General features: G+C 39.0%; 1 protein-coding gene across 4 annotated transcripts in view; it reads right to left on the bottom strand.

Annotated features, from left to right (window-relative positions):
* The window catches only part of col14a1a (collagen, type XIV, alpha 1a), a 173,862-nt gene that overhangs the window by 85,702 nt on the left and 62,827 nt on the right, over positions 1 to 25,333 (bottom strand). For all 4 annotated transcript variants that reach the window (XM_034696948.1, XM_034696946.1, XM_034696947.1 and 1 more), the window contains 9 exons: positions 24,805 to 24,931; positions 22,188 to 22,327; positions 18,428 to 18,560; positions 17,944 to 17,979; positions 16,532 to 16,674; positions 14,449 to 14,581; positions 12,647 to 12,769; positions 6,604 to 6,753; positions 1,300 to 1,416 (listed from right to left, as the gene is read on the bottom strand). In XM_034696948.1, the coding sequence (XP_034552839.1) occupies positions 1,300 to 1,416; positions 6,604 to 6,753; positions 12,647 to 12,769; positions 14,449 to 14,581; positions 16,532 to 16,674; positions 17,944 to 17,979; positions 18,428 to 18,560; positions 22,188 to 22,327; positions 24,805 to 24,931 (1,102 nt within the window). The remainder of the gene's footprint in view (positions 1 to 1,299; positions 1,417 to 6,603; positions 6,754 to 12,646; positions 12,770 to 14,448; positions 14,582 to 16,531; positions 16,675 to 17,943; positions 17,980 to 18,427; positions 18,561 to 22,187; positions 22,328 to 24,804; positions 24,932 to 25,333) is intronic.

Consider the following 25,333-nt stretch of genomic DNA (forward strand, 5'->3'; position numbering starts at 1 on the left):
GCCAGCGAGGAATATGTGCGTCATCACGACAGGACAAGGGAACGAGCATGCGCAGAACGACCAAAATGAATTTAAAGCGGAGTGAGCGTATACATGATCGAGGAATTATTCAATTTGGATTTAAAATCAGAATAAACCAGCCACTTACTTCGGATTTAAGTTTAATTCAGAATGGTCATTTTCATTCGGAATTAGGTGTTTACATGGTCATTTTGAATCTTCTTAAAGAAGATATCATTTTAATTCTGAATTAAAGAGGAATTAAATGTTTCATGTAAACGTAGCCACTAAAAATTTTGCACTAGCCAGCGCTGTTGGTAAAAGCGGCCATAAGGAGTGACATCATGACTTGCCTCTTCCACGGGCTTGAGCGGGTAGAAAAACAAACTGGTGCTGAGTTGGTTCGCAAGTTGAACCAGCTCCAGACCAGAATGAGCACCATCCCGGAACTAGAACCAGGTTTGCTTTGTTTGAAAAGAAAGCGGATTCATCCCTCGTCATCAACTAGGGAGAGACTACATGCATTGTATTTCCTTTCCTTTGTACAAACAGAGATTTAGGAATATATCCTATACAGTGTACACCAGTGCCATGTGAAAATGACAGAATAACATTTATTTCCCACAGGAATCATATCAATACTTATCCAGAGGACTGGAAAGATATATATAATTGACACACATGTGGCACACTGACAGAGTCCTGAGATAACTTGTCTCTGTGTTAATAATAAACAGAGGAGACGTTTTCATGAGGACAGGCTGTAAATCTTTGAGGACGTGCAGACTTTGGAGTCCAAACCAGCCACCTCACCAAAGATCCCAACCCTAGTAAAACTTCTGATTTAGTGCCTGAATTTTACTCCAGTCACTTAGTTGGCAAGAGTCATATTTCTCATAATATGGAACGCTGAAACATGTGGGGATGACTTAAGGTGCACACAGAGATGTTGCTGTAGACTGTGTTTGTGTATATGTTTTGGAACTACTGCTTATTTCAGAAAACTAAATATCTCCACACAGAAATCTGGAGATACTTAGTTTTTTTTTTAACAGCAGTTAAGAGGTGTGATTAAAACCACATTTCAGCAAGATGATAAAGTTACACTTAATTCACACCAGAATAAAAAAGTCAATCATGACCGGCTCGGAGTGGTTTGGAGCCTCCCTGGTGTCAAAAGCAGAACTATGAAGATACTAAATAAAGACATAAACTTACTGTTTCACTACTTTTGGAGCAAAGATAAGGAGTGGAAACCGCAATGTAAACATACACTGTCTGTAAAAAAAAAGTACTCACTGAGGGTAGACTGTATTGAGACTCTGTATGATGTTGCATGTAGAAGAGGCTCCCATTGCGCGCACATGCTGTTGGGGCGAACCTGGTAGGTTGACAAGCCAGAGACACCGAGGAACACTGAAAACACAAACAGAGGAGTAGAGTTAGACAATCAAAAGTCCCTGTGTTTTAATGTTGAAGAATGTTGTAAACCAATGAAATATAAGGGGATTAGTAAAGTTGAAATCTAACACTGGTTACCTCTGTTTATCATCCTGGCATCAATGTACACACAAAAAATTGAAAACAAATGTTGCACACGTTTTTACATATTCCAACCATAAACATGCTCTTTATGCTTGTCTCTTTTGCTTCTCTGATAAGAACCCCCCATCACAATTGTAATGTCACTTTATCTGTATTAGCTCCAATATTATATCATGTGGGCTACTAAGTATGGACAAAACTGAATTCATTAACCCTCCTGTTATGTTCGTTTCTCAGTAACAGCAATAATGTTCCTGAGTCAATTTGACCCGAAGCATATTCAATGATCCAAAAGTGTCAGATCCCCAAAAATCCCAATAAACAATTTTTTTAATCTATTTTTAACTCCATTACCAACCTTTTAAATCATTATATAGTGCATTGGTGTTCTTTAATTCTCACAGAACATGGTTCAATGAGGATAACTTGCTCGTTTTACTTGCTTTCATTTTTACATTTTTAATTTTTTTCTTTTTATGAAGTGATGTTGATAAATTAACACGAGACACCTCTTCTGTCACATGCTGCCCATATTTCTATGCTGTATTTAGCTACTTTGGAAGGCACATATTGCCTAAAATGGACTTTAAAAAGGGTCAATTTGACCCGTAACAGAACAGGAGGGTTAAGGCAACTTTTCATCTTACTCAGGGTACTGAAGTTTTGCAGAGAAACTGTAAATTATGACTTCTTTGACAGAAGTGTTTTTAGTTTTGTAATTAAGACTAAAATGGGTTTATTGAACATCACTCACTATATTTCATTTAAACTTTAAACACTGACTGACAACAGTGTGAAAATAACCCTTTAAAAGTTTTTAGATTATAGACTCAGCAAGTTTTTTTGCTACAGCTTGGGCTACATTGTCTGCATTATGCATCAAGCAGACAAGTTGCACTTGAATATCTTCATATAGTGTTTTTATATTGCTGCAGAGTTAACAGTGTTCCATATCTATAAAGTTTAACAGTTGAAATATTTCAATCTGACAGTCCAGTTACAACACAGAGCTGGGTAGAACCTACAGAAAATCACAAGTTACAAAATTAGGCAAGCTTGGTGTTTGTCTTTGTTGCTGAGAAACAATGAAGAGTGATGCAGCAAAATGCAAAATACCATGAGCAATTTAAAAATGTGAAGCTTGTTTGGTAGTGAGATTTCAGTGAACCATGGGCAAGCAGACCTCCCAGGAGCCAGTCTCTCTTCATTTGTCCTCCCTCTCTCTCTCTCTCCCTCTCTCCCTTGTTAACAGAATGTGCTGATGGTATAAAATAAACTTGGCCCTTGCACCAATAAATAGATGTTTTATGCTGGGACCATATGGCAGGTGCCTTATTCTAAATACTACTGAATAATGCAAACAATAACCCATCCTTCCTGTCAGTTATATGCAAAGATACTTATACTCACACACACACACACACACACACACACACACACACACACACACACAGGCAGGCAAAATTAACAACAGCATGCACAGAAATGCATGTCAACACATGTGGACATGTGTATTCAGGTATAGACGCACATTTAAGTTTACTGTAAGAGATAACTTTCTGGACTGACAGCTTACTCCAAACAAAGTTAGTTTGGCATAGCAGATTCATGACCAACATGAAGCTCTGCATTTCAGCTCAATGCTGGCCAGTCAAACTGGCAAAATGTTTACACAATCTTTGGCCGCCCACAATATTCTGCAGACTGTTACTCGTCTTCAATGTTGGTTTCAGGCAATATATTTTTGTTGTATTCAAACAATCTGGATGTTTTGAGGAAATCTTAGATTTAATTTCCTGTTTCGAGGGACATCTGGGACATTTCAACCGTCATTGTTTGATTACAGAAGTAATCAGCATAAGTTAAAGGACGAGAGGGAATACAATGAAAGTGTGTTGGCGAGTTGAATTTAACTACAAGGTACAATTGTTTGTGTGCAAAGTCATGTTTAAAGAAGGACAAATGAGAAAAAGTACGAGAAAGGATTAATGTTGCAATGAGAATCAGGAAAAGATGGAACAAAGGATATGCATTTAAGTCTGCAGCTCTCGTTACTTTGAAAGACCAAAACTTAATAAGCTGGTTTCACTGGATCACCTTAAAGGTGCTTTAGAAGGATTTGGAGGTAGGCACATTTTAATACACATTTGCTGTCTCACTAGTTATTCTATATGTTTTAAAGTATTGTAGTCATGTAACTTGTATTATTTTTGTATATACAGCTGCTAATAGTTAGTCAGAAACTCAAACTGTGCTGCTACTTCTAATGTCGATGACACACCTGACTGATAAAAAGAGATTCTAATCTCTGTGAGTTTCTCCTATTTAGATAAAGGTTAAAATGTTGTGGCCTATAATAATAATAATAATAATAATAATAATAATAATAATAATAATAATAATAAAATAATAATAATACATTTTATTTATATAGCACTTTTCAGAAAAGTCAAAGACACTTCACAATAAAAGAAAATAAAAGAAACAAATAGAAACACAGTGGATATAAAAACATTAACAATTAAAAGCAGTTCTGAAGACGTGTGTTTTGAGCTGGGATTTGAATGTTTGTAGGTCGGTGGAGTTGCGTATGTGTTTGCGGAGGGAGTTCTAGAGAGCGGGGGCAGCAATGGAGTAAGCCCTGTCACCCCAGGTTCGGTGCTTAGTCCTACAGGGTGGGGAGAGGAGGTTTTCATTTGAGGAGCGGAGAGCACGGGAGGGGTTGTGAGGGTGAAGCAGGTTAGTGAGATAGGAGGGGGCCAGGTGATGGAGGGATTGGTAGGTCAGGAGGAGGAAGTAAAGTGAATGCATTAGGGACAGGAAGCCAGTGGAGGTTTTGGAGGACAGGGGTGATTTGATCACGGGAACGGGAGTGAGTGAATAGACGGGCAGCTGAGTTCTGGATGAACTGGAGTTTATTGAGGACTTTGGATGATGAGCCATATAGGATGCTGTTAATTCTGGAGGTGATGAATGAATGGATCAGGGTTTCAGATGCAGGGAAGGAGAGTAGTGGGCGGAGTCAGGTGATGTTTTTTAGGTGGGAGAAGGCGGTTTTGGTGATGTTAGTGACATGTTTTTCAAAGGTGAGGTTGGTGTTAATTTTAAGGTCACTACATACATAAACCCTGATTTAACTATATGGACATACAAACTTTATGTGTGTGACAAAGTGCAGGTGAGACCTGATTTCTCCAGACTTAAAGCCATGCTCCGATAATTTCTAACAAATGACTTCCACGTTGTACTTCTCCCTGTTTCTCATCAGGAAATCCTCTCACAGTAAAACTTCTCCCTCTCTGTGAAATAACAACATATTATTTCAATTTTACGACAATGTGTTAAATCAATAACATTTCTTGGGACCACATTGATTGAGCTCCCTTCACTGGTCTCGGGAAATACTAATTCTTACTGTGCAGGCATTGTGCCAGCGCCACAATACAAACTACATAAAACTTCATTTGGGGGAAACAGTTTCATTTCAGTATATGGTCCTCAAGGTACCAATAATTACTTCTTTATGCTACATGCTAGTGTGTAATTTATTGGTGTAAACACGCCAGGTGGCTCCCATGGTAAAGCTGTGCATCCAGGGAAATATGTTACTGTATCTGCCTTATTAGAATGACGAATGACTGAACACGTCCCCCCTTAATAAAATCAGAGTTTGTCCACTGAAGAGCTGAAATACAGACAATGAATTAAGATATGCTCAGTGAATTAGTGGAGAACCTGATATTTTTAAAATTCATCAGTGCAGTGTGAATCGCTTGGGTCTGATAGGGAAGACGTGATTTGCTTAATATATAGGGATGAGTCATTTTTAATTCCCCACGCAAACATACACGCATACATAAATTGTGACATATAACAAGCACAAATATGACTTTGATGCATGGGAGGGAACTGTCTCACATGTATGCAATGAAATGGGTCTTCAAAACATAGAAAAACTTTTGATGATGTAGACATAGAAGGATGAACTTATAGTGCCACACACGGGACGCAGTAATATGTTTAAATATGGATGACTGTTAAATGTACTTGTTAATGCCTCATAATTGATCTTTCTTTTCTTATGAAAGCATCTTTCATTATGAGAGCTTTATAGAGGCAAGAAGGGGTGAGGGAGTTGTCACTCATCCAACAGAGGGATGATTAAAGAACAGATGAAAGCACATCACTGGAGCATATTGATAAATGAATTGTAGAAAAACAGTAATCCCCTTTGGGTTTTTGTTACATATTAATCCATGAATCACTACATTTAGTCTTTACTTTTTATTTCATGACATTTTTCCTTATAGTTAAAGACAAATATCTCTTCTGAAAATGTAAAAAGCTAAAACCTCTTTTGCAGTGTGTTTTAATGTGCTTGAGAAATTCATAAGCCATTAAAGTAAGAGCATGTTTGTTTTCGCCTTTCACTGAATCCCTTCTGTCCAATCAGGAAGTAATCCCAAAAGACAACAGTAGATCTTAAAGTGTGTGTATGGGGGGTGATGCAGTAGTTTTCTGGAAATGCCAAATAAACATGAAGGAGGAATAAGCCAAAAAGAGAACATAATGTTTGAATATGGATTGTGACACAGCACTATCCTGTGAGGAGGTTCACAGAGAAAATTTAACTATTGCATGAACGTACACACCCAACAGTTTACTCATTTTCTCTCACTTTCTCCCTCTCTGGCAGTACACTTGTTTTAAATATATGAGAAGTTAAATTCTGGAATGATACCAAGTCTATATGTATAAAAAGTTTGTTTTACTTCCCTGACTAAAACATGTGGATGTTCTTCAGTCTGTCCATCTGTTTGTTTGCATATTAAAAAGCTCCTACTTTTCATCAGATAATTTTTATGCTGCTCTCTTTGTCAATCAAACTGTCCTATACAACAAATTGTGCCTGAAGCATCAAGGTGATGCTGATGATAGGCTCCAATAGGCCTTATGTTAGAATGACTCATGCATTAAATAGTTTATTATTGATGGAAACTCGTTTAAATTCTCTCACAACAGAACAGGTTTTTGCAGTTGTATGAAGAAGATACATACATGTCTTGGTGTTCACAAGTAGTGGTTCACTCTGTCCTGTGGGGTAGGAAGCCGTCACTTGGACACTGTATTCTGTCCCACTCAGTAGGTTTGGGAGCAGGGCCGAGTTCACATTTTCACCCACTGTTGTTTCCAGAACTGGTCCTGGAACTGAGAAAGGCAGACACATGTAAACATGTTGATGGACAAAAAGAACAGAAGACAGAGATCGTTATTGTGTTTACGAAACGCCACCAATCAAACCTGATTTAACATTTATAAGAACTTATTAGGAACTTTTGCAAAAATATTTTAATCACAGAGTAAAGTAACAGAGATTTTTTATGTTTGCTAATTCACTCACTAAAACGTTAAATTCATGTATTAATATGTATTAATAGCTCTAGGGCAACCCCTCTCAGTTGGCGGGCGTAATACTTTGCTAGTACAAAGTAAACATGCCCGAGGTAAGCTGCAGAGTGTAACACTGTGTATGAGTTCTGTGCACTGACTTATTTTACTATGTTAATGTTATTTATGTGACTGATGATGAGATAATTCCCGGTTGGGTTACTGAGACTTTCACACACTAAAATATCACAGTAACAGCATTGTTCATTCATTGGCCAGCTAGCTAGCTACTATGCTAATTTCACTAGCTGTGTGAAGTGTCTGAGCCAACTGTATGACTAACCTGCACATATTCTGTTCCTGTTCAGGCACATAGTTCGACATCATTGAATCTGTTATATCAATCGGCAACTATAGTATTTAGCCAGTATATGAGAGACGTACACTGCATTTCAGCCCTGCCACAAAAGGACCAGCTAACATCATTTCAATGACACACAGGTGTCACACACATTAACACAGGTGTGGGTGTTGATGAGGACAAGGCTGGCGATCAATCTGTCATGATTGAGTGACTGGACACTTTAAAAGGAAGATGGTGCATGACACCATTGTTCCTCATCTGTTAGCCATGGTTACCTGCAAGGAAACACGTGCAGCCATCATTGCATTGCACAAAAAGGGCCTAACAGGGAAGTTTAAAGCAGCGAGTAAGATTGCACCTCAGTCAACCGTCTATCGAATTATCAAGAACTTCAAGGAGAGAGGTTCAATTGTTGCCAAACAGGCTCCAGGGTGCCTAAGAAAGTCCAACAAGTGCCAGGACCGTCTCCTGAAGGTGTTACAGCTGCGGGATCGGGCCACCACCAGTGCAGAGCTTGCTCAGGAATGGCAGCAGGCAGGTGTGAGTGCATCTGCACGCACAGTGAGGTGAAGACTTTTGGAGGAAGGCCTGGTGTCAAGGAGGGCAGCAAAGAAGCCACTTCTCTCCAGTAAAAACATCAGGGACAGACTGATATTCTGCAGAAGGTACAGGGACTGGACTGCTGAGGACTGGGGTAAAGTCATTTTCTCTGATGAATCCCCTTTCCGATTGTTTGGGGCATCTGGAGGAAGGCTTGTTCGGAGAAGACGAGGTGAGCGCTACCATCAGTCCTGTCTCTTGCCAACAGTGAAGCATCCTGAGACCATTCATGTGTGGGGTTGCTTTTCGGTCAAGGGAGTGGGCTCTCTCACAATCTTGCCTAAAAACACAGCCATGAATAAAGAATGGTACCAGAACGTCCTCCGAGAACAACTTCTCCCAACCATCCAAGGGCAGTTTGGTGATGAAGAATGCCTTTTCCAGCATGATGGAGCACCTTGCCATAAAGCAAAAGTCATAACAAAATGGCTCGGGGAACAAAACATTAAGATTTTGGGCCCTTGGCCAGGAAACTCCCCAGATCTTAATCCCATTGAGAACTTGTGGTCAATCCTCAAGAGGCGGGTGGACAATCAAAAACACACAAATTCTGACAAACTCCAAGCATTGATTATGCAAGAATGGACTGCCATCAGTCAGGATTTGGTCCAGAAGTTGATTGACAGCATGCCGGGGAGAATTGCAGAGGTCTTGAAAAAGAAGGGTCAAAACTGCAAATATTGACTTATTGCATGAATTCTGTGTAATTCTCAATAAAAGCTTTTGATACTTATGAAATGCTTCTAATTGTATTTCATTATACCATAGAAACATCTGACAAAAACACCTAAAAACCCTGAAGCAGCAGACTTTGTGAAAATGTAATATTTGTGTCATTCTCAAAACTTTTGGCCATGACTGTACAATGTGATGATCAGTACAACTGTTTTGTCCTGGTTGGTGCTGACACACAGGAAAGCAGTAACATAACTGAAACCCTCCACATGTTCCCCTGATCTAATTCAAAACTCCCTTTAAAAATCTGTTTTAACTCTGTATCTGAAGACATACTTTCCAAAGTAAATTACTCTCTACAGCCCCGGTTTATTCTCAAAGGATCATAAAACCGCTATAGTTAAGCCTCTTAAAGGGAAATTAGATATTTTATCACCTAAAAATTTCAAATCTCCCATTCAAAATGTTAGAGAAACTACTTTTCAGTGAAATACCTTTTCACACTCAAACACTAAGTTAGAAATGTTTCCGTCTGGTTTTAGGTCACATCACAGCAGAGAGAGGGCCCTGCTAAAAGTGGCAAATGGGATCTGTACAAACCTCAACAACAAAACCCTCAGTGGTGTTGTGGAAACTGTTCATCCCCAAATTCATCTATCTGGAAATGTTTTAAATGGTTTACTTCTTTAATAGCTCACCTTATTGTTAAATTGCAGTATGGGCATATATGTATGTATATTTTCTTTGTTCTCTCTGTTTGTTCTTTTGTTTTGTTTTTTTTGTCTTTTGATAGCTTTCCATTCCAATTATGTGCATGCCTATTACTTTCCTTCCTTTTTATTATGGTTTGTCTGTCTGTTTTCTTGTCTTGTTATATAACAAAAAAATTAAAATAAAGTTTTTTTGTTTTTTTTAAATGGTTTACTTCATGTTTTTCATAACCATTAATGATCACTCCTTCGAACATTATGAGGTTACCTGTGGGGTACCACAAGGATCAATTTTAGAACCGTTACTTTTCAATTTGTACATGCTAACCCTTGGCAGCGTCCCCAGGAGGCACAGCAGTTCTTTCCACAGCTATGCTGATGGCACTCTGCTCTATGTGATGGGTCTCTTAATGACACTGGGCTGATTGACTCCCTTTTAAATTGTATTGTAGATATTAAAGCCTGGGTGTAACAGAACTTTTTACAGCTCAACCAGGACCAAACAGAAGTACTCATCATTAAGCCAAAAGCTCAGAGAGATAAACTGGCATCTGCTCTAAATGTGCTTGGACTTATCCCAATCCAAGACGCAACACAGAGAGGCTGATGCACACTTTTGTAATTGGCAGACAAGACTACTGTAATACTCTCCTTTCTGATCTACCAAAGAATACAATAAACCAGCTGCAATTAATCCAATCCCCTGTGTCATTTTGTCCATACATCTGCTACAGCAGCAGCAGCACAAGTGTTGACAAAAACCAGAAGGATAGCACACAACGCTAATTTTAAAATCTCTACACTGGCTGCCTGTTAGTATTGTAATCAATTTAAAAATGATTTTACTATTTTTTGAATGCACTGATGGCCTTGCACCAGACCACATCTCAGAGACACATTACCTTCATGTACCAGGAAGCCCCCTAAGATCCTCCAGCTCTTCTCCTTTAGCATCTTCCCAGAGTAAAACTAAAACATTTGGTGATGCTGCTTTCAGACATTATGCTCCTACGCTTTTTTTCTTGTTTTTAATCGCTGTAAGGCACTTTGAATTGCTTTTGATTTGTATGAAAGGAGCTGTATAAATAAAGCTTGATTGATTGATGATTGAAAAGCTATGCAGACAGAAATATCTTGCTATGCTATCTTAAGAATCTTTTCTCATTCTTAAATAAATAAATAAATTACACTAGAACCAACTCAAATACGCAGTGCAAGATTAATGATTTTCAGGTACTTGATCATAACAGGTGAGGGTTCAGTGTGTCTGTCAGGGACATTAAATATTATTTTAGTCATAAAATGTCTCTTTAAGACCCTACAAAATCTAACAAAAGAAAAGAAAGAAAAAGGAAAGAAGAGAAAGCAGACTGGATGTGTGTTTTTAGCCAACTCATGAAATTAACTTCAAAACACTGGCATTAAATGCTGAGAGCTGGAGTGATATAATCTGACAGAGAGTTGTCATTTCAGACATCAACTACAACGACCAAGCTAGAAAGAGAAGGTGCTTTTGTAATGTGAGGAATAAAAACACTCTGCACATCTGTTTGCAGAGATATGGGTGTAGGAGAGGAAAAAATGGGAAAAAGAGAAAAGACAAACTGCCACATGCTGGCTAACTGGCATGAATATATTTATCTGCAATGTTAAAGGGAGTGGCTGTAAGTCTGCAACCAATCACATTCTCCAACAACAACATGAGGGTAAATATATCAAACATCAGTTCACTACAAAAACAGCCTCTAATCACTAATATAGACAAGCTGCTTTGTCGACTACAGTCTCTGTCTCATGGAGACTTTGTTTAGAAAGTGCCAGACCAATGAGTGATAAGTCTGTCACCATTATCACTACAAATCACAAGGCAATCTGCTAATACATATTCATAGAGCTGCAACACGTGCATGCATGCACTTATACACTCATCCTTGGTGTTTCCATTCCTGCTGTAAACAGAAGCACAGCAGAAATGCATACACACTACTCTAGCCTTTAGAGTTTAACAAAGATACAATAAAAACAAACTCATTTAATGCATCTTTTTTTAAATAACTTCCATAAAAGAGTGCTGGACAAAGTAATCCTGCAGATATGTAATGTGAAGGGGCTCATTTGTAGAAAAAGAAACAAAGCCAATACAAGAAGAAGAATAACAACATAAAGACAAATCAACTTTAGAGAGATCTTAGAATCAATTCTTGAGGATTGTTTTAACTGCATCTTGAAGGGCTGAGACCCTGCTGTCTATCAATCCCAGATAAACAGGACCCTAAAGATTACTAAGATAAATGATTGGACTAAGAAACCACACATTCATACTGTTGAGTAGCTTCTTTACCTTTTTTTTATACACGTACTGAAAGGTATATAAAGTTAAGCATTTCACCTCACTCATGATCTCATCCTGTCTGTCTTTTGTTGTCTGTATTGTTTGTGGTGTATTTGTTATAAAAACAACAAAAATATAACAACAAAGACTAGCAATTATCTTAACACATCACTGACCACAGCGGTTTTTTGTGTGTGTGTATGAGTCTGTGGTGTTAGACACATGCATGCTTTGTATATATTTGTTACATGAAGTGGTTCATATTAGAACCTCACAACAGTCTGTGTGGGTATGTCTGCATGTTTGTGTGTATTGGCACACACATGTACTTCTCTTCCATCTAAGAACGGAGACTCTCACAGTAAAAAACACAGCAGCATGATGAAATGTATTTCCCTTTAACTTAATTCTTAGATTCAAATAAATGGAGGCCGTCTGCTTGAAGCTCAATCCTCAGAGATGCAGTGACTGTGTTTCTCACAACTCAAAACAGACATGGCAGCTGCAAAGACTGGAGGCTTGTCATGAAGGCATGAAGCAGTTAGCACCACAGAAGCAGCAGAACAGTGCAAATGGGCTTTTAACACTACTTCAAGACAATAAATGAATAGGGTAATGTCTTATTTCAGCTCTGGATCGCTGATGTTTCCCTTAAAACCTTGTGCTTTTTTTATTTAGAAAAACTAAGAAGTCTTTATCAGAGAAGGTGTAAGATCCTTTAATCACAATGCCCTCATCACAGGTTTGTGTCTGGTGGGTGCTCCCATTAAGAGCAGATTAGTATGTTTGGACAAGCCTGTGTCCCATCCAGGGCTAATAAGTATGCACTAAGAATCCTGTGATGACAACAAGCAGTCTAACGGTTCTCTGCTGTGCTTGTGTGAGATGAAAACACAGCCTTTAATATAAGTGCTCGGAAACTTTAGACAACATTTAACCGGTCTGGGATCACCGTTTGATTATAATGTACGTACAATGTAAGAATTAGCACCACTACATGCCCCAGTGTGTGTGTTTATTGTGTGTATGTACCATATATGGGCTGGTAGACAATCCTGTAACCCACTGTAGGAGACTGAGGTGGATCCCAGGTGACCCTGAAGCGGTTGTACCACTCTTCTGACACACGCAGGTTTCCAGGAGACAAGAGGGGCACTGCAGAAAGACAGACAGAGATCAGAGTACAGAGGGGCTTCCCTAAACTTCACTCAAAAGGGGCAAGGTGGAGCTTTTCATGTGTTATGTCACAACAGTTATGTAAAGACGCAGTGTAATTTATTACACTTTCAGAGCTTTTGTAGAACATTTTCAGTGCAGGGCCACACAGGCTAAGGATTCAGAGTAAAACAGCACACATTCGTCTTGTCTTTTCCCTGCAACTATGAAAAATATATCAAACTGATCAATGGAAGCACAACTGTATTTCACACTGATGGTTAAAAACTTGAATTTAGACTCTTAGGTATCTTATTTGCTAGGAGTTAGGAATTAGAAAAATGTCTACTTAACAAATGATGCAAAATGTGTTTAAAGTTAAATATCCAAATACCATAAATTGTAAAAAAAATAGTCTTTATTAGGGATTTTTGTTAAACACTATAACTTAAATTACAAAAAAGCACATCTGAAACATATACTTACAACCATGATCAAACTACTGGTTATTTTCATTGATAACTCTATAGAAGTTAAGTTTATAAAATGTCAGAGAGAAGTTTAAAAAGCCTCAGACTCCGGGGTAATGGTTTTAAATGACCTTGCCTTCTTTTGTTTTGTTTTGTATTATTTTTCAAACCTGACGGATTTTCAGTTTTCTGACATATAATAGAGGATAAAGCAGAAAACCCTCAAACCTGAGAGCTGAATATAAATACAAAGCAAAGGAGGATCATCCTTCTTATTGATGACAGATGTATTTCTAGTTTTTTGTTTCTTCATAAGTTTTGTTTCTATATAATGTACACATTTAAGAACTGATACACATCCTAAAAATGACTTGTGGTTTTTATTCCTTGTTGTTGACTGCAATACAAAATCATTAAAAACTAAGCATGGCACCCTGTACAGAGTTTGTTGAATTACAGTTTAATTATATCCTTCTTTGATATAAATTATAGCGTAATTTATGGTAGCATTGCATTTTATTATGTTCTAACCAGTGCAAGTATCAGCTGATTTTGAGTTATAACAAGGTTATAAATTCCAACACACCTCTGTGTAAAAGATAAAATGATGTCTTACTGTACATCAAGTATACTGTGCCCTGATTTATCACTTTAGTGCTTTCTAAACTGAGGAGAGCAATATGGTGCACTGTAGTCCCCTCATTTAAAGATATGACACATTCTATCTGACACTTCAATCCTCTGTACGACAAGGACACAATCCCTGCCGAGCATATGAGGTAATCAGGTGAATGGCTGAGAAAATCTATTAGATCCAGGCGAAATAATTCAATCATCTCATTAATGAAAGAAGATGTTGTAATTATGGACGGCCTACATTAAGACAATTATAGCGCATCAGTATTTGTCGGCGCTTTAATTTGCATTTCCCTCAAGGAATGTAAATGAACATAAAATTAATGCAATGCAAATAAAAATTGTGCCTGCTGCAGTGAAAATTATTTTCCATTAGCTCAGAGTTTTGTGAAATGTGTTTTCCCAAACTGAGAGCTGAATCTTTGTATAATGAAAATTGAGTTGACCCTGGTGGTTAACAATTCACCGTGTGTGTGTGTGTGTGTGTGTGTGTGTGTGTGTGTGTGTGTGTGCGTGCGTGCGTGCGTGCGTGCGTGTGTGTATGGGGGGGTAGTTATGGTTTGTAAGACTTACATGTTGCACCCAGGGCAGAGACACTGTCTCCATCTTGTCCATCAGAATACACCGCTGTGACTGTCACTTTGTACTGTGTGTCTGATAACAGAGACTGAAGTGATGCTGTTCTCAGACCTCCAGGAATCAACACCTGTAAACACACACACCCACAAACAAATACACAAACGTGAACATTTGGAGAAAAGTAAAGGCAGTATTAACGCTTTGATGAGTTCAGTTCACAGGGGGCGAAATGGGAACATGGGATAACAGTGAAGGAGCATACAAACCAAAGATACACACCCCCTGCAAACTCAAACCATTTATCGGGTTATTCAGAATCTGTTGCTCTCCTCTGCAGGCTTCAAGTGACATTTGGAGGCAAAGATTAAGGCCAGGCATAATTTGGTGAAACAGAAACTGTTTGCACAACACTTAAAATACCCAAAGGGATCTGACCCACAACTGCTCAAGAATTCTGCTCACTTCAATTTAGTCAATAAAGTCAGCTGAGTGCAGCAAAGAGGCGGAAAAAAAGCTGAGTAAACCCTTTAACTGCCATGTTTTCATTAATGCAAAAGTTTGTTCTTTCCCACATATCACTTCAAGTTTTAAATGACTTTATTTTCTTGTATAAGGTTTAATGCTGTCTCACAAGTTTACCATTACATTCACACAAAATATCTACTAGCAGATAAAAATGAAAGTGAAACTGTATTAGTTTTAATTATTAGCAGAATTCCCTTTATTGACCAAGTCACTGTGACACTTGAGTAAGTTTCTTCTCATTAACTCAAGCGTTCTATAATAAAAGTAGACTTTCTAAGCTCCTTAGCCTTATTTAATGAACTTCCTCTCTTGTAAAACTTGATTTGATAAGCACACAAGAAAGGCTTCCAAAGTTCATCCATCTGTTCTAAACCGAGCGTCTGCTTTCTAGAACAAGACTTAAACACACCACAGCAGAGAGATAAACTGCTCTTTATGTGCTAAAAGCACCTGGCCCCGGCCAAATGTCAGCCCGCATGTGTGTGTACAAGTGTGAGTGTGTGTATGTGTGTTAAGCAAGGGCAACATAAATCTGTCACAGCCAATGAGACAGGAGGAGCTGTCCACTCTGACTGCGGTGCTGAAACACCTTCCAGCATCAAAGCAGGACACAAACATTCATCCATTTTTAAATACAGAAACACTCAGCCACCTTATGAAACACACAGAAATATCCCTGAAGTGTGTTCTGCCCTCTGTCTCTATCTTTCATACACATCAAAATCATAACACATCCAAACTTTCTGACCTGGAACAACCCTTATCTACCAGCCAGCAGTTTAAGCATTTCTCCCATTTTGTTTAGCTATTGTTTCTTTTTCCTCATCTCTTTGTTTCCTTTGCTTTTTTCTGTGCTGCCCTCTGTCTCTGCTCCCAGTGAGGTAAATGGCTGCTGAAAAGATAATGGAATGTCTTCTGGCTTGGCCTGGCCTCTCCATCTTCTACAGCTCTGACACCACATTGGGAAATTAAAACAGGAGGGAGGGAGAGAGGGGGAGAGGGAAGGTGGCGAGAGGGATGACTAGAGGGAGGAGGTAGAAAAAAGAAGAGATCGGGGGACAGACGGAGAGGATGAGAGAGGCCAAGCATGTGTGTGTATGTGTGTGTGTGTGTGTGTGTGTGTGTGTGTGTGTGTGTGTGTGCACCAGCGATCAGGGTCAGCACATGGCACTGAGCTCAAGGGCTCTTACCACGGCTAGAGGAATCATGAAGGAGAGGTTGAGCGGACCGGGACTAAAAGTGTAATCAGTTTTTTGATTGGAGCAGATGACCCGACACTGACCGCTGCAGTGCCATCCTGCTGGCTGAAGGTGTGAAATAACAAGGGTCTTCCTACAAACACAACTGCAGTTTTGTCTATTCCATAAAATCAATGATCCCGACTCACACAGGGAGAAGTTTGTGTGTGTTTACTTGAGTATTTTTAAGAGCTTCACTTCCCCAGAGTGTCATAGGAGTATACAAAAAATGAAAGAAAAATATAAAATCCTTAGAGGAAGCTGTTATTGATTATTTATAAATCATGCCTTTATAGTAACAGCTCAAAACTCACAGACGTCTCCTTTTCATCACTGGTGAGGCCGACGTACGAGACCCTGTAGCTCCTCGCATTAGGGTCCTCGTGCTCCCACGATGCCTCCAAGCTCTGGGTGGTCTCATCACTCAGCTGAAGGTTTCTCACAGCCTGACGTGCCACTGTCACACCACAACACAGACAACAGTTATTCCAGTGGTAGATTTTTGTATCAAAACTTGACAAAATCTTGGCTTATGCTACATTCTGTCGTTCTTTAGATGTGCTTTGGTAAACTGTGGATCAGAGTGTGTCATTCAAAAAGGCAGAATGCTAAAAGATATTCATAGAAGCTCCTGTCAACGAGCTGACATGCTCAAACAGCTGTGATGTGCTGGCTGATAAAATAAAGTTGCAAGAGAATCTGGCCTCCTTTTTTTGCTTTTTATACTTGTAGAAATACTATTTGAGGTTTGAAACAAAGCAAATGTTATTTTTCATCAGCTGTGATACTAGCAGTAAACAAAGTAGACATGTTTCCGAGTCCATGCAGTCCAGAGTTGATGAAAGTCGAAGTGAGGGGCTCCATACATAATGCAGCCTTAAACTACAAGCTTTGATTTTTAACAAGCAAAAGCAGCTCGCTGTCTTTTACTCAACAACCTTTGTGGTTTCCAAAAGAGCACTTAAAAGTTTTAAACTGAGCAGCAGATGGGTTAGTTAAAGTTTGTAGAATAGTGTGCAGGGACTTGAGCAAGGCAGACATGTTGCTCTTAAAGCTTTTAAAACCATGAGTAGAGAAACTGATCTAACTCGATGAGCTGTGGCTCCCTTCTCTCACAATAACACGACACAACACACAATGACACAGCCTGCTCGACTCTGAGAAAATCAAGTTTGAACCAGAGTCTCTAGGTAACGCCAACTTTGCAAACACAGAGATGCTTCCAGAAGTTTTTCACCAAGTGCACTCTGCTTGAGAATGTAATCTGTGTTTCAGTTTTGCATTCATCAGCCTTAGTCAGACAGTGTGGTGAATTTCTAAGCTCTCAGTAATTCTGCTTTTGCTTCTTGAAACTAAATGAGGAACAAAGACAGAATTCTTCTCAGGGAACTCACTAGATCTGTGGCTACACTCTGGAAACATCAATATGCCGTGCAAACTCACAGAGCTTCACAAATTTCAATGATACTGGACTCTAAACAGAAGCTTTTGATCGAGCCATAATTAATATTTGGCCCGTCTTCACACCTGGAGATTTTTGTAGCCCAGTGCCCCATGGACGTACAGAAATATTATAAAATGGATAAAATATATATTTAACTCCAATCCGACTTTGACTTGTTCAGTCTCTTCCAATTAGTGTTTGTTTTTGCCAAACAAGCTTCAGATTTATTTGCAGTACAGCAAAGCCTGCTATTCAGCTGTTACTTCACAAACAGGTTCTTACCTGTGGTTGTGGTGGCAACTGTTGTTGTCTTGGTCACTGGGGAAATACAGAGAGTCTTCATCAAATTAGATTTTATTTTAAACTAAGTAGAAAGTCTCAGTATCGATATCTATGGTAATAGGACAGAAATACAAAACAAATCATTGACTGAAAAATAGATTTTCTTCATCTGAGATAAGCTGTAACAAACCAATCAATGCAGAGGAGCTCATGCAAAGCTTCTCCTCGGTCTCAGAGATGCAGATGTTTTGATAGTAAAAGCTGTGAATGATTAGTCTGTTCTCAGCGGACAGTGGCACTGAAGAGGGTTAGTTAGGACACATCTAGTCTCAACATCAGGAGATCTTAACACATTAAATATCTCATCTCTGAAATAGTTTTAGTGTCAGACTTTTCTTAGATGAATACTGATTAGATAAAGCAAACACAACAGTTGCCTGGGTCAGTATGATAACAGTCTCATAAACACTGTAGTGAGACTTACACGTGGTCTCTATGACAGAGACGGTGTCACTTTCCGATTCATCGTTGAATACAGCCGTCAACAAAGCCTCGTACTCTGTGGAGGGGCTCAGACCGCTCAGGATGTATCTGTTATCACTTCCAGTCAAGATCACCTGCACAAGAGAAGCTCACATGTTACATTTGATTTTAAAAATTGATTTTGTTTTGCCCCCTCACTGATATCTTTGGTGTACCCCTAACAAACATATCCAGAACTTCCAAACAGAAAAAAGCTATTGCATTCTCTTCCCTATTAGCAAGGCAGTTGCTATGACTGAACTGGAAGAACTCTGCTCCACCCACCCACACTCATCTCATCTAGGGATGGGTACCTTTCACATTTGAACCGATACGGTACCGATACCCGGTACCTGAGAATCGGTACTGGTACTCAACGGTACCCATTTTCGGTACTTTTGTGTTTTTATGCAGTAATAAATATTAATTTAAAAAAAAAATCTAAAATTTGTTTAATTGAACATATTTATTTCATTTAACATGAAATGAACAGAAACAGGATTATATAGGTGATTAGATATATTAGCTGACACGTGCTCGTGGCGTCTAATTGCTCTTTCGGGAGTTTATCAAGTAACGCATATGAATACCTGCGGACGGGAAAAAGTCAGTTCTCCGTCTCTTTATAATAACAGGACACACAACTTACTTGTTGGGCATTCACGCACACAGGAACGGTTATAAACAGGGCAGGTAGTCGGAGTGAGAGGGTCAGTCTCAACCATAGACTGTAGAAAATAAACTTAATCCTCCTGCAGTTCTGCCTCGCAGTGAGTGCGTGCGCCCGTCAGCTGCAGGCTCCGTTTGGCGTGCTCCCGCGCAGATGCAGAGAGCAGAGAGCAGAGACATCCACCCGATCAGTCTCTGACTTTATTACAGGGTGAAAGTATGGAAAATTACCTATTCTTCCACTCCCTCACAGTCACAGGGATGCGTTTAGGTACCGAAACATGGTACCGTTTGATTTTACGTGAGTCGGTGCTCGATAGTACCGACGGAATTCGGTCGGTACCTATAAAAGTACCGAATTCGGTACCCATCCCTAATCCCATCCCAGGCATCCCATCCGTAATATTATGTCTAATCTTCAGTTGGAAAAGATCCGATACAGTGTAAATGGCGCCCTCCAGAACTTTCATAGCACTTGGGATGGTTTCATGAACTTTGTCAGAGATCTTGAAGGTCTGCAGTTGGACTGATTAACATCCAGCAGATTTGGTGTGTGTGTGTGTGTGTGTGTGTGTGTGTGTGTGTGTGTGTGTGTGTGTGTGTGTGTGTGTGTGTGTGTGTGTGTGTGTGTGTGTGTGTGTGTGGTTGTTTTTTCTTTTTTTCTTTTTTCTAACATTTTAACACACTCCTCAATTTCTCATTCATTAAATATTACTATTATTATTTAATGATTTACTTGCTCTATTTAACTATTTTTGTTTTTTGGGAGGTTTTTGTTGGTTTAGTGGTGTTTTGGTACGTTCCACCAGCACCCTTCATGTTCCTTTCTAGGCTAATTTTGACTATACTATGGATATTTGTGTCTATATTCAACATTGTATCTCAGATTATTATGAATGTATATCCATGAAAAATCAATAAAAATATATTCAAACATTTTTTTTGATTTTGTTCAAATGATCTAACTCCTCAAGGATGTAGTTTTTTTATATTCAAAATATCAATATTAAAGTGGTGAAGCAACATAATGACATTTCCTCATAATGTCACTGTAATACAGAAATTAATAAATTGTTACATGAAAAAAAAAAAAGCACCTCTGTAACAAGTGTACACAGGCTAACTTCTATACGTGCTTCCCTTTTTTGAATCCTAAATTGTGAAACACTTGATTTCTGCTTCTTCTGTTTTGTTCTTCAATTTGTTGTTACTTCAGATGCAAGGCAAAAACAGAGTATTTCCTAAGTTACCCTCAAGATGTGATTAAATGTTGGGCATTAACCAACAGTCTGACAGGGTTATTTATACTCTGAGTGAAGCAGCAGATGCTCAAAATCAAGGTCATCGCTGAGTTTTAGGAGACAGAGCTGCTAGAAAAATAAAATAACAAATCACCTCAGCGCTGGTAATGTCAGTCATAAAAACAGCAAGAAACAGGGGCGCATATTTTAAAAAGCTGCTGCTGTTTGAAAACAAACTGTGTTGGGATTTGGGTTTGACTCTGTGTTGAATGAATAATGAATGATCTAAATCATTACGATCATGGTGTGTCCAGCATTTATATGTACTCTGCCATGTAAGTTCCTGAAAGATCATTCTATGAGATATGTGATGTTCAGAAATGTGATGTTTTTGTCTTTGTCAAACTGCTGCAGAGCTCCAAATGTTCATTTTAATTTGTACAGTGTAAAACTGAACCCGACCAAAAAAGATACAAAGAGGTCATCTAAAGTCCAGTTTGCTTCCATTGAGAGCATCAGTGAAATTGGAATTTGATATGAATGACTCAATAACTGTGTTATGTGCATGAATCTGCTTCTTTTCAGAGCCCTCTGGGGCACAGTTGCATGTAAATTCCACCAGTGGGGGCGGTTGTTTGAGCTTTCACAGGAGAGCAGGTGCATCTTTAGTGATTCACTCTCTTCAGATTAGATTTCCCTTCATTTAGTAATAGATATTTCCTTATTTTATAGCATTGCCCTCAATGGTATGGTGCCAGATTAGAGGGAGAAGTGACTCAGACATTTAGAAAAAGTGCAAAAACCTGCACTCACAAAGGTGGCTGAATATCAGGAAAAACAAATGAAACCGAACAGAATCAGGATGCACAAACAGGATTACTCAGGACAATATTTACTCTGATAGATTATCATACATTTTGAATCTTTATAATCCTTGGCTCTGTTGTGTTTCTGTGCCTGTGTGGCTGCATTATGTTTGATCTCCTCTTACATATAAGAATACATAGAAGTCTGTGGAGGATGTATAATGAGAGTGTGGGTGTGGGTGTGTGCGCGTGTGCGTGCGTGTGTCGCTGGACATATGTTGAGTATGTGGGTAAGACAGAGACAGGCTGCATGTATCCTTTTCTTTATACTGGTGGAATTACCAGCCAACCTCCAACTCCCCTGGGTGTTATTTTCAGCTCTGATGACTCTCAGTCAACACACACACACACACACACACACACACACACACACACACACACACACACACACACACACACACACACACACACACACACACACACACACACACACACACACACACACTCTCTCTCTCTTACAGACCTATGGGCTCTATCACTGCTGCCCAGCTGTCTCTAAACCCCAGATCATGGTAATAAAACATCCAAGTCATTAATTTCTAGATTTATTCAGCCTTTATTTATACACCGTTGTGCCAGGGGTTTTACCAGCCACCAGTAGTGTAGTTAAGCTTATGTGAGAGTCTATAGAGTACAGGATCCCTGTTATCTGGCCGCATGGAGTGCAGCCACTTCTCTCTCTGGAAACAGAGATAAAACTGGACCCCTGGCTAAATGAAAAATTCAGACACCATGCAGGTTTTATCTTTTGATGCTAAATTATAAATCTGTGTAATATTTTTCAGCTAGAGGAAGAGAGGACACATATTTGTGGCTAACTCATAGAAGTGCCAATGTGATTTATGAGGTTGACCTCTCTGACTGATTTGACTATTTTTGAGAGAAAAACATTTTCAAGAGACGTGTGTCTAAAGCACACAGGTTTACACGTTGCATATTTACTGACCTCTTTGGTGTCACCGCCTGTCAACGGTGCCCAGGAGAGTCTGTAGAGGACGATGTCACTGGCTGAGTGATCCCAGCTGACCTGGAAGCTGTCTGTGTTGATATCACTGGAGCGCAGGTTCAAAGGACCAGGAACAGGAGCTGAGAGGCAGGGAAAAAAAATATTTGTATTTGATTTAAATTGCTCATGTTATCTCACTTTGACTTTAAATATCCCTCACAAACTTGACCCCATTAATTAACATTCTGAAGTTCTCATATGTTTTGTGATATTAAGAGAGGAGAGCTGACCAAAGGGAGATTGGCTGGCACTGCATCAGCATTCATGCATCTTTCATGGACCTGTTTCATGAAATATTCACTGCTGCAGTTTGAACACGTTTGCTAACCGTTTTAAAAGTTAAAACAAACATTGATTCTGATTCTCATCTGTACTTATTTTCTACAAAAACTAACTAAAATGCAACCACTCTGGAGTGAATGAAGTGTCAGTAAAAATCAAGCTGAGTGTGGTTAAAAAGCCTGTGACTGTTAAATATGATGTGTGCTACTCTGCAGCAAGGAGTATGAAAAAGGTAATAACTTTCAATATGTAACAGGTTACAATCTCTAAACTACTGTAGATATTAATTCATTGAACAATACTGAACTATGATTTATTGTTGTTTCGGTTTATTGACCAATAATCTCACACTATAAAAAACCCTGTTATGCAGTACAACAACTTAAATCATTTAGATCCCCGGCCATTTTCCACTCGTCTTCTCAGACACTTAAAAGTGCTGACACACTTGTGTTTGTTTCTGTGCCCCCTTTTCTTGAAACTGCTCCATTGACCAAAGTTTGCCAGAAGACAAATAAAAAATCAACTTGGCCTTTAAGAGTGAGTGAGTTTAAAAGTTGCTGGCCAGAAATACATTTCTTTCACCTGACTCAGCACTGGAGCCCAACTGATTGTTGCTTAAAGGGATATTTCAACAAATCAATATCTGTTAGCATGACAGAATAGTAAGGGACAGTGAAATGACCTTTTAATGTGACTCTGCTATTATGCTGAGGTGTAAATGAGATGGGCAGACTGCCAACAGAACAGAAGGACCAGTGGAGGTAATAAAATCCAACACTGTTTGGCACTGAGAGAAACAGTGTGCCTCCTGAGGGGATTGATACAACTGTTTTCAAGAAATTGAGACAAAAATGTCCAAGCAGCAAGGATATAAAAAAGAACAATTCTGGAAGAGGAACTAAATAAAACAATGAACAAGAGCACTCAGTCATTACCAGTAGAAAGAATTAAGGGATGTCCTGATCAGCTTTTTTTGGCTTTTTTCACAGAGTGTCTACTAATCTGCACCTTCTAGTTTAAAATATTTACACACTGCTAACAGGGTCGCTTATGCTAATGCAACAGACTGATGGTTGATGATTTCGCCTTTTGAACCATATGTCCCAGGAGAGTTACTGTGGGATGCTGTAAGTTTAAGCAGTAGCTAAAGTTATAGATCGATGTCCCGTATGCTTGGTTTAAGTTTTTTGCACATTTGTGTTCTGCCCCAAATTTTGCTCATTGACAGCTGACGTGAATGATTGAGGCGTGATGATCAGCCATGATGCCGATCCCTGATTAATTAAAAAGTGCCCTGAGTAGGGATGTATACAATTAATGTGATGGAGAACCGATTTTAATTGATTGTTAAGAACTTACTCTACACACACATTTTTGTTTTCAATTTTTTCATCACGTGGAAAAAACCACATGTGGTCTCATATAACATTCAGCCATCAGGGAGGTGTTTTCAGTTTAAAACATGTTTCAATGTGAATCAGCTGTTAAAGGTGTTGCACACAGCGGAGACACTCGGCTGGCGGCTGCGCTGTGTGCCAGGTCTCCACGTGCGATTTTTAAAGAGGATCAATACGCAAATAATGCCAAAAATGACACGAACACAAAGTTTGACAGCTTTAAACAGGAAATTTCCCCACCTTTTGATACAAAGCCAACAGACTGGTTGGAATTGCTAGAACGCTTTTCTGCCGTTGGACTGATAATAACCCGGTTGCGCTCCCGGCTGAAACCCTACACATGCTCATTTTTCTCAAAAAGATTGAGTAGGCAACAAACATAAGGCAGTGAGTCTGAAGTACTTTTCTGACCAATTCTCTTGGTGCAGCAAAAGCAAAATTAGTAGTTTGAGCCTTCAATTAATGAGACTTTGTCCGCAGAGAATATTTTACAAGCCTGATCTTTGATATTCAGCGTGTTTAACATGTTGTACTTGTATTCAATACCGTCAGTTATATGCATTTCGTTGTTGTGGAAAATATAATTTAGGGGAAAAACAATGTATCTGGTATTGTTAAAAAAAAAGCAATATGTTTTTCAATTGATTAATAGATAATTGATTGTTAACATTTCCAAAGATCAATCAAGGAGAATACTTAAAATTTACATCCCTAGCCCAGATCTAATAGTTGAGATTGAGACTGGGACATTGAGTAGCAACATTTGTCATTCACATTAGATAATCTATAATTCAAGGTTTGCAATGACTCACTAACTCCCTTATTTCCTATAATTTCATCTAATGTATCACTGCAGTAACAAAACATTGTCTTACTTGTTGTGAATCCATCTGTGAGTGGCTCTGACTGGCCCTCATCATACAAGGCAAAAACCGCCACTGAGTACTCCGTCAGAGACGTTAAACCATCCAGATCAAAAGTGTTCCCAGAAGGCACCTCCACCTACACAACAAACACAGACACACCACATATCAGTACAAAAACCTACAGTGAGAAAATGAGATAGCTCAATCACAGCAAGCTAAAGAAACGACACAACGATTTGAGAAGTCCAGGAGAATGTTTGGGAGGTTTTGGTTTTATGCATTTGTGTCTCCTTTATCAGAGCCTCTCAAAAGAAGAACTGTATGAGTAGTTCAGACAAATGTGATGCTGCTATTAGATGACACAAACCATATTATGCATACTCATACACACACACACCTCACTTTGTGTAAATGCAATACCTGTTTATCTTCCTAGATGATTTATACCACTGCTCAATACTCATTCTAGTTTGACCTTTTCATAAAACCAACAATTGATCTCCTCTTTGTTCTACCCTTCCATCTGTCTCATCTCATT

The sequence above is a fragment of the Notolabrus celidotus genome, chromosome 12 (genome assembly GCF_009762535.1).
Source record: "Notolabrus celidotus isolate fNotCel1 chromosome 12, fNotCel1.pri, whole genome shotgun sequence".
Lineage (NCBI taxonomy): Eukaryota > Metazoa > Chordata > Actinopteri > Labriformes > Labridae > Notolabrus > Notolabrus celidotus.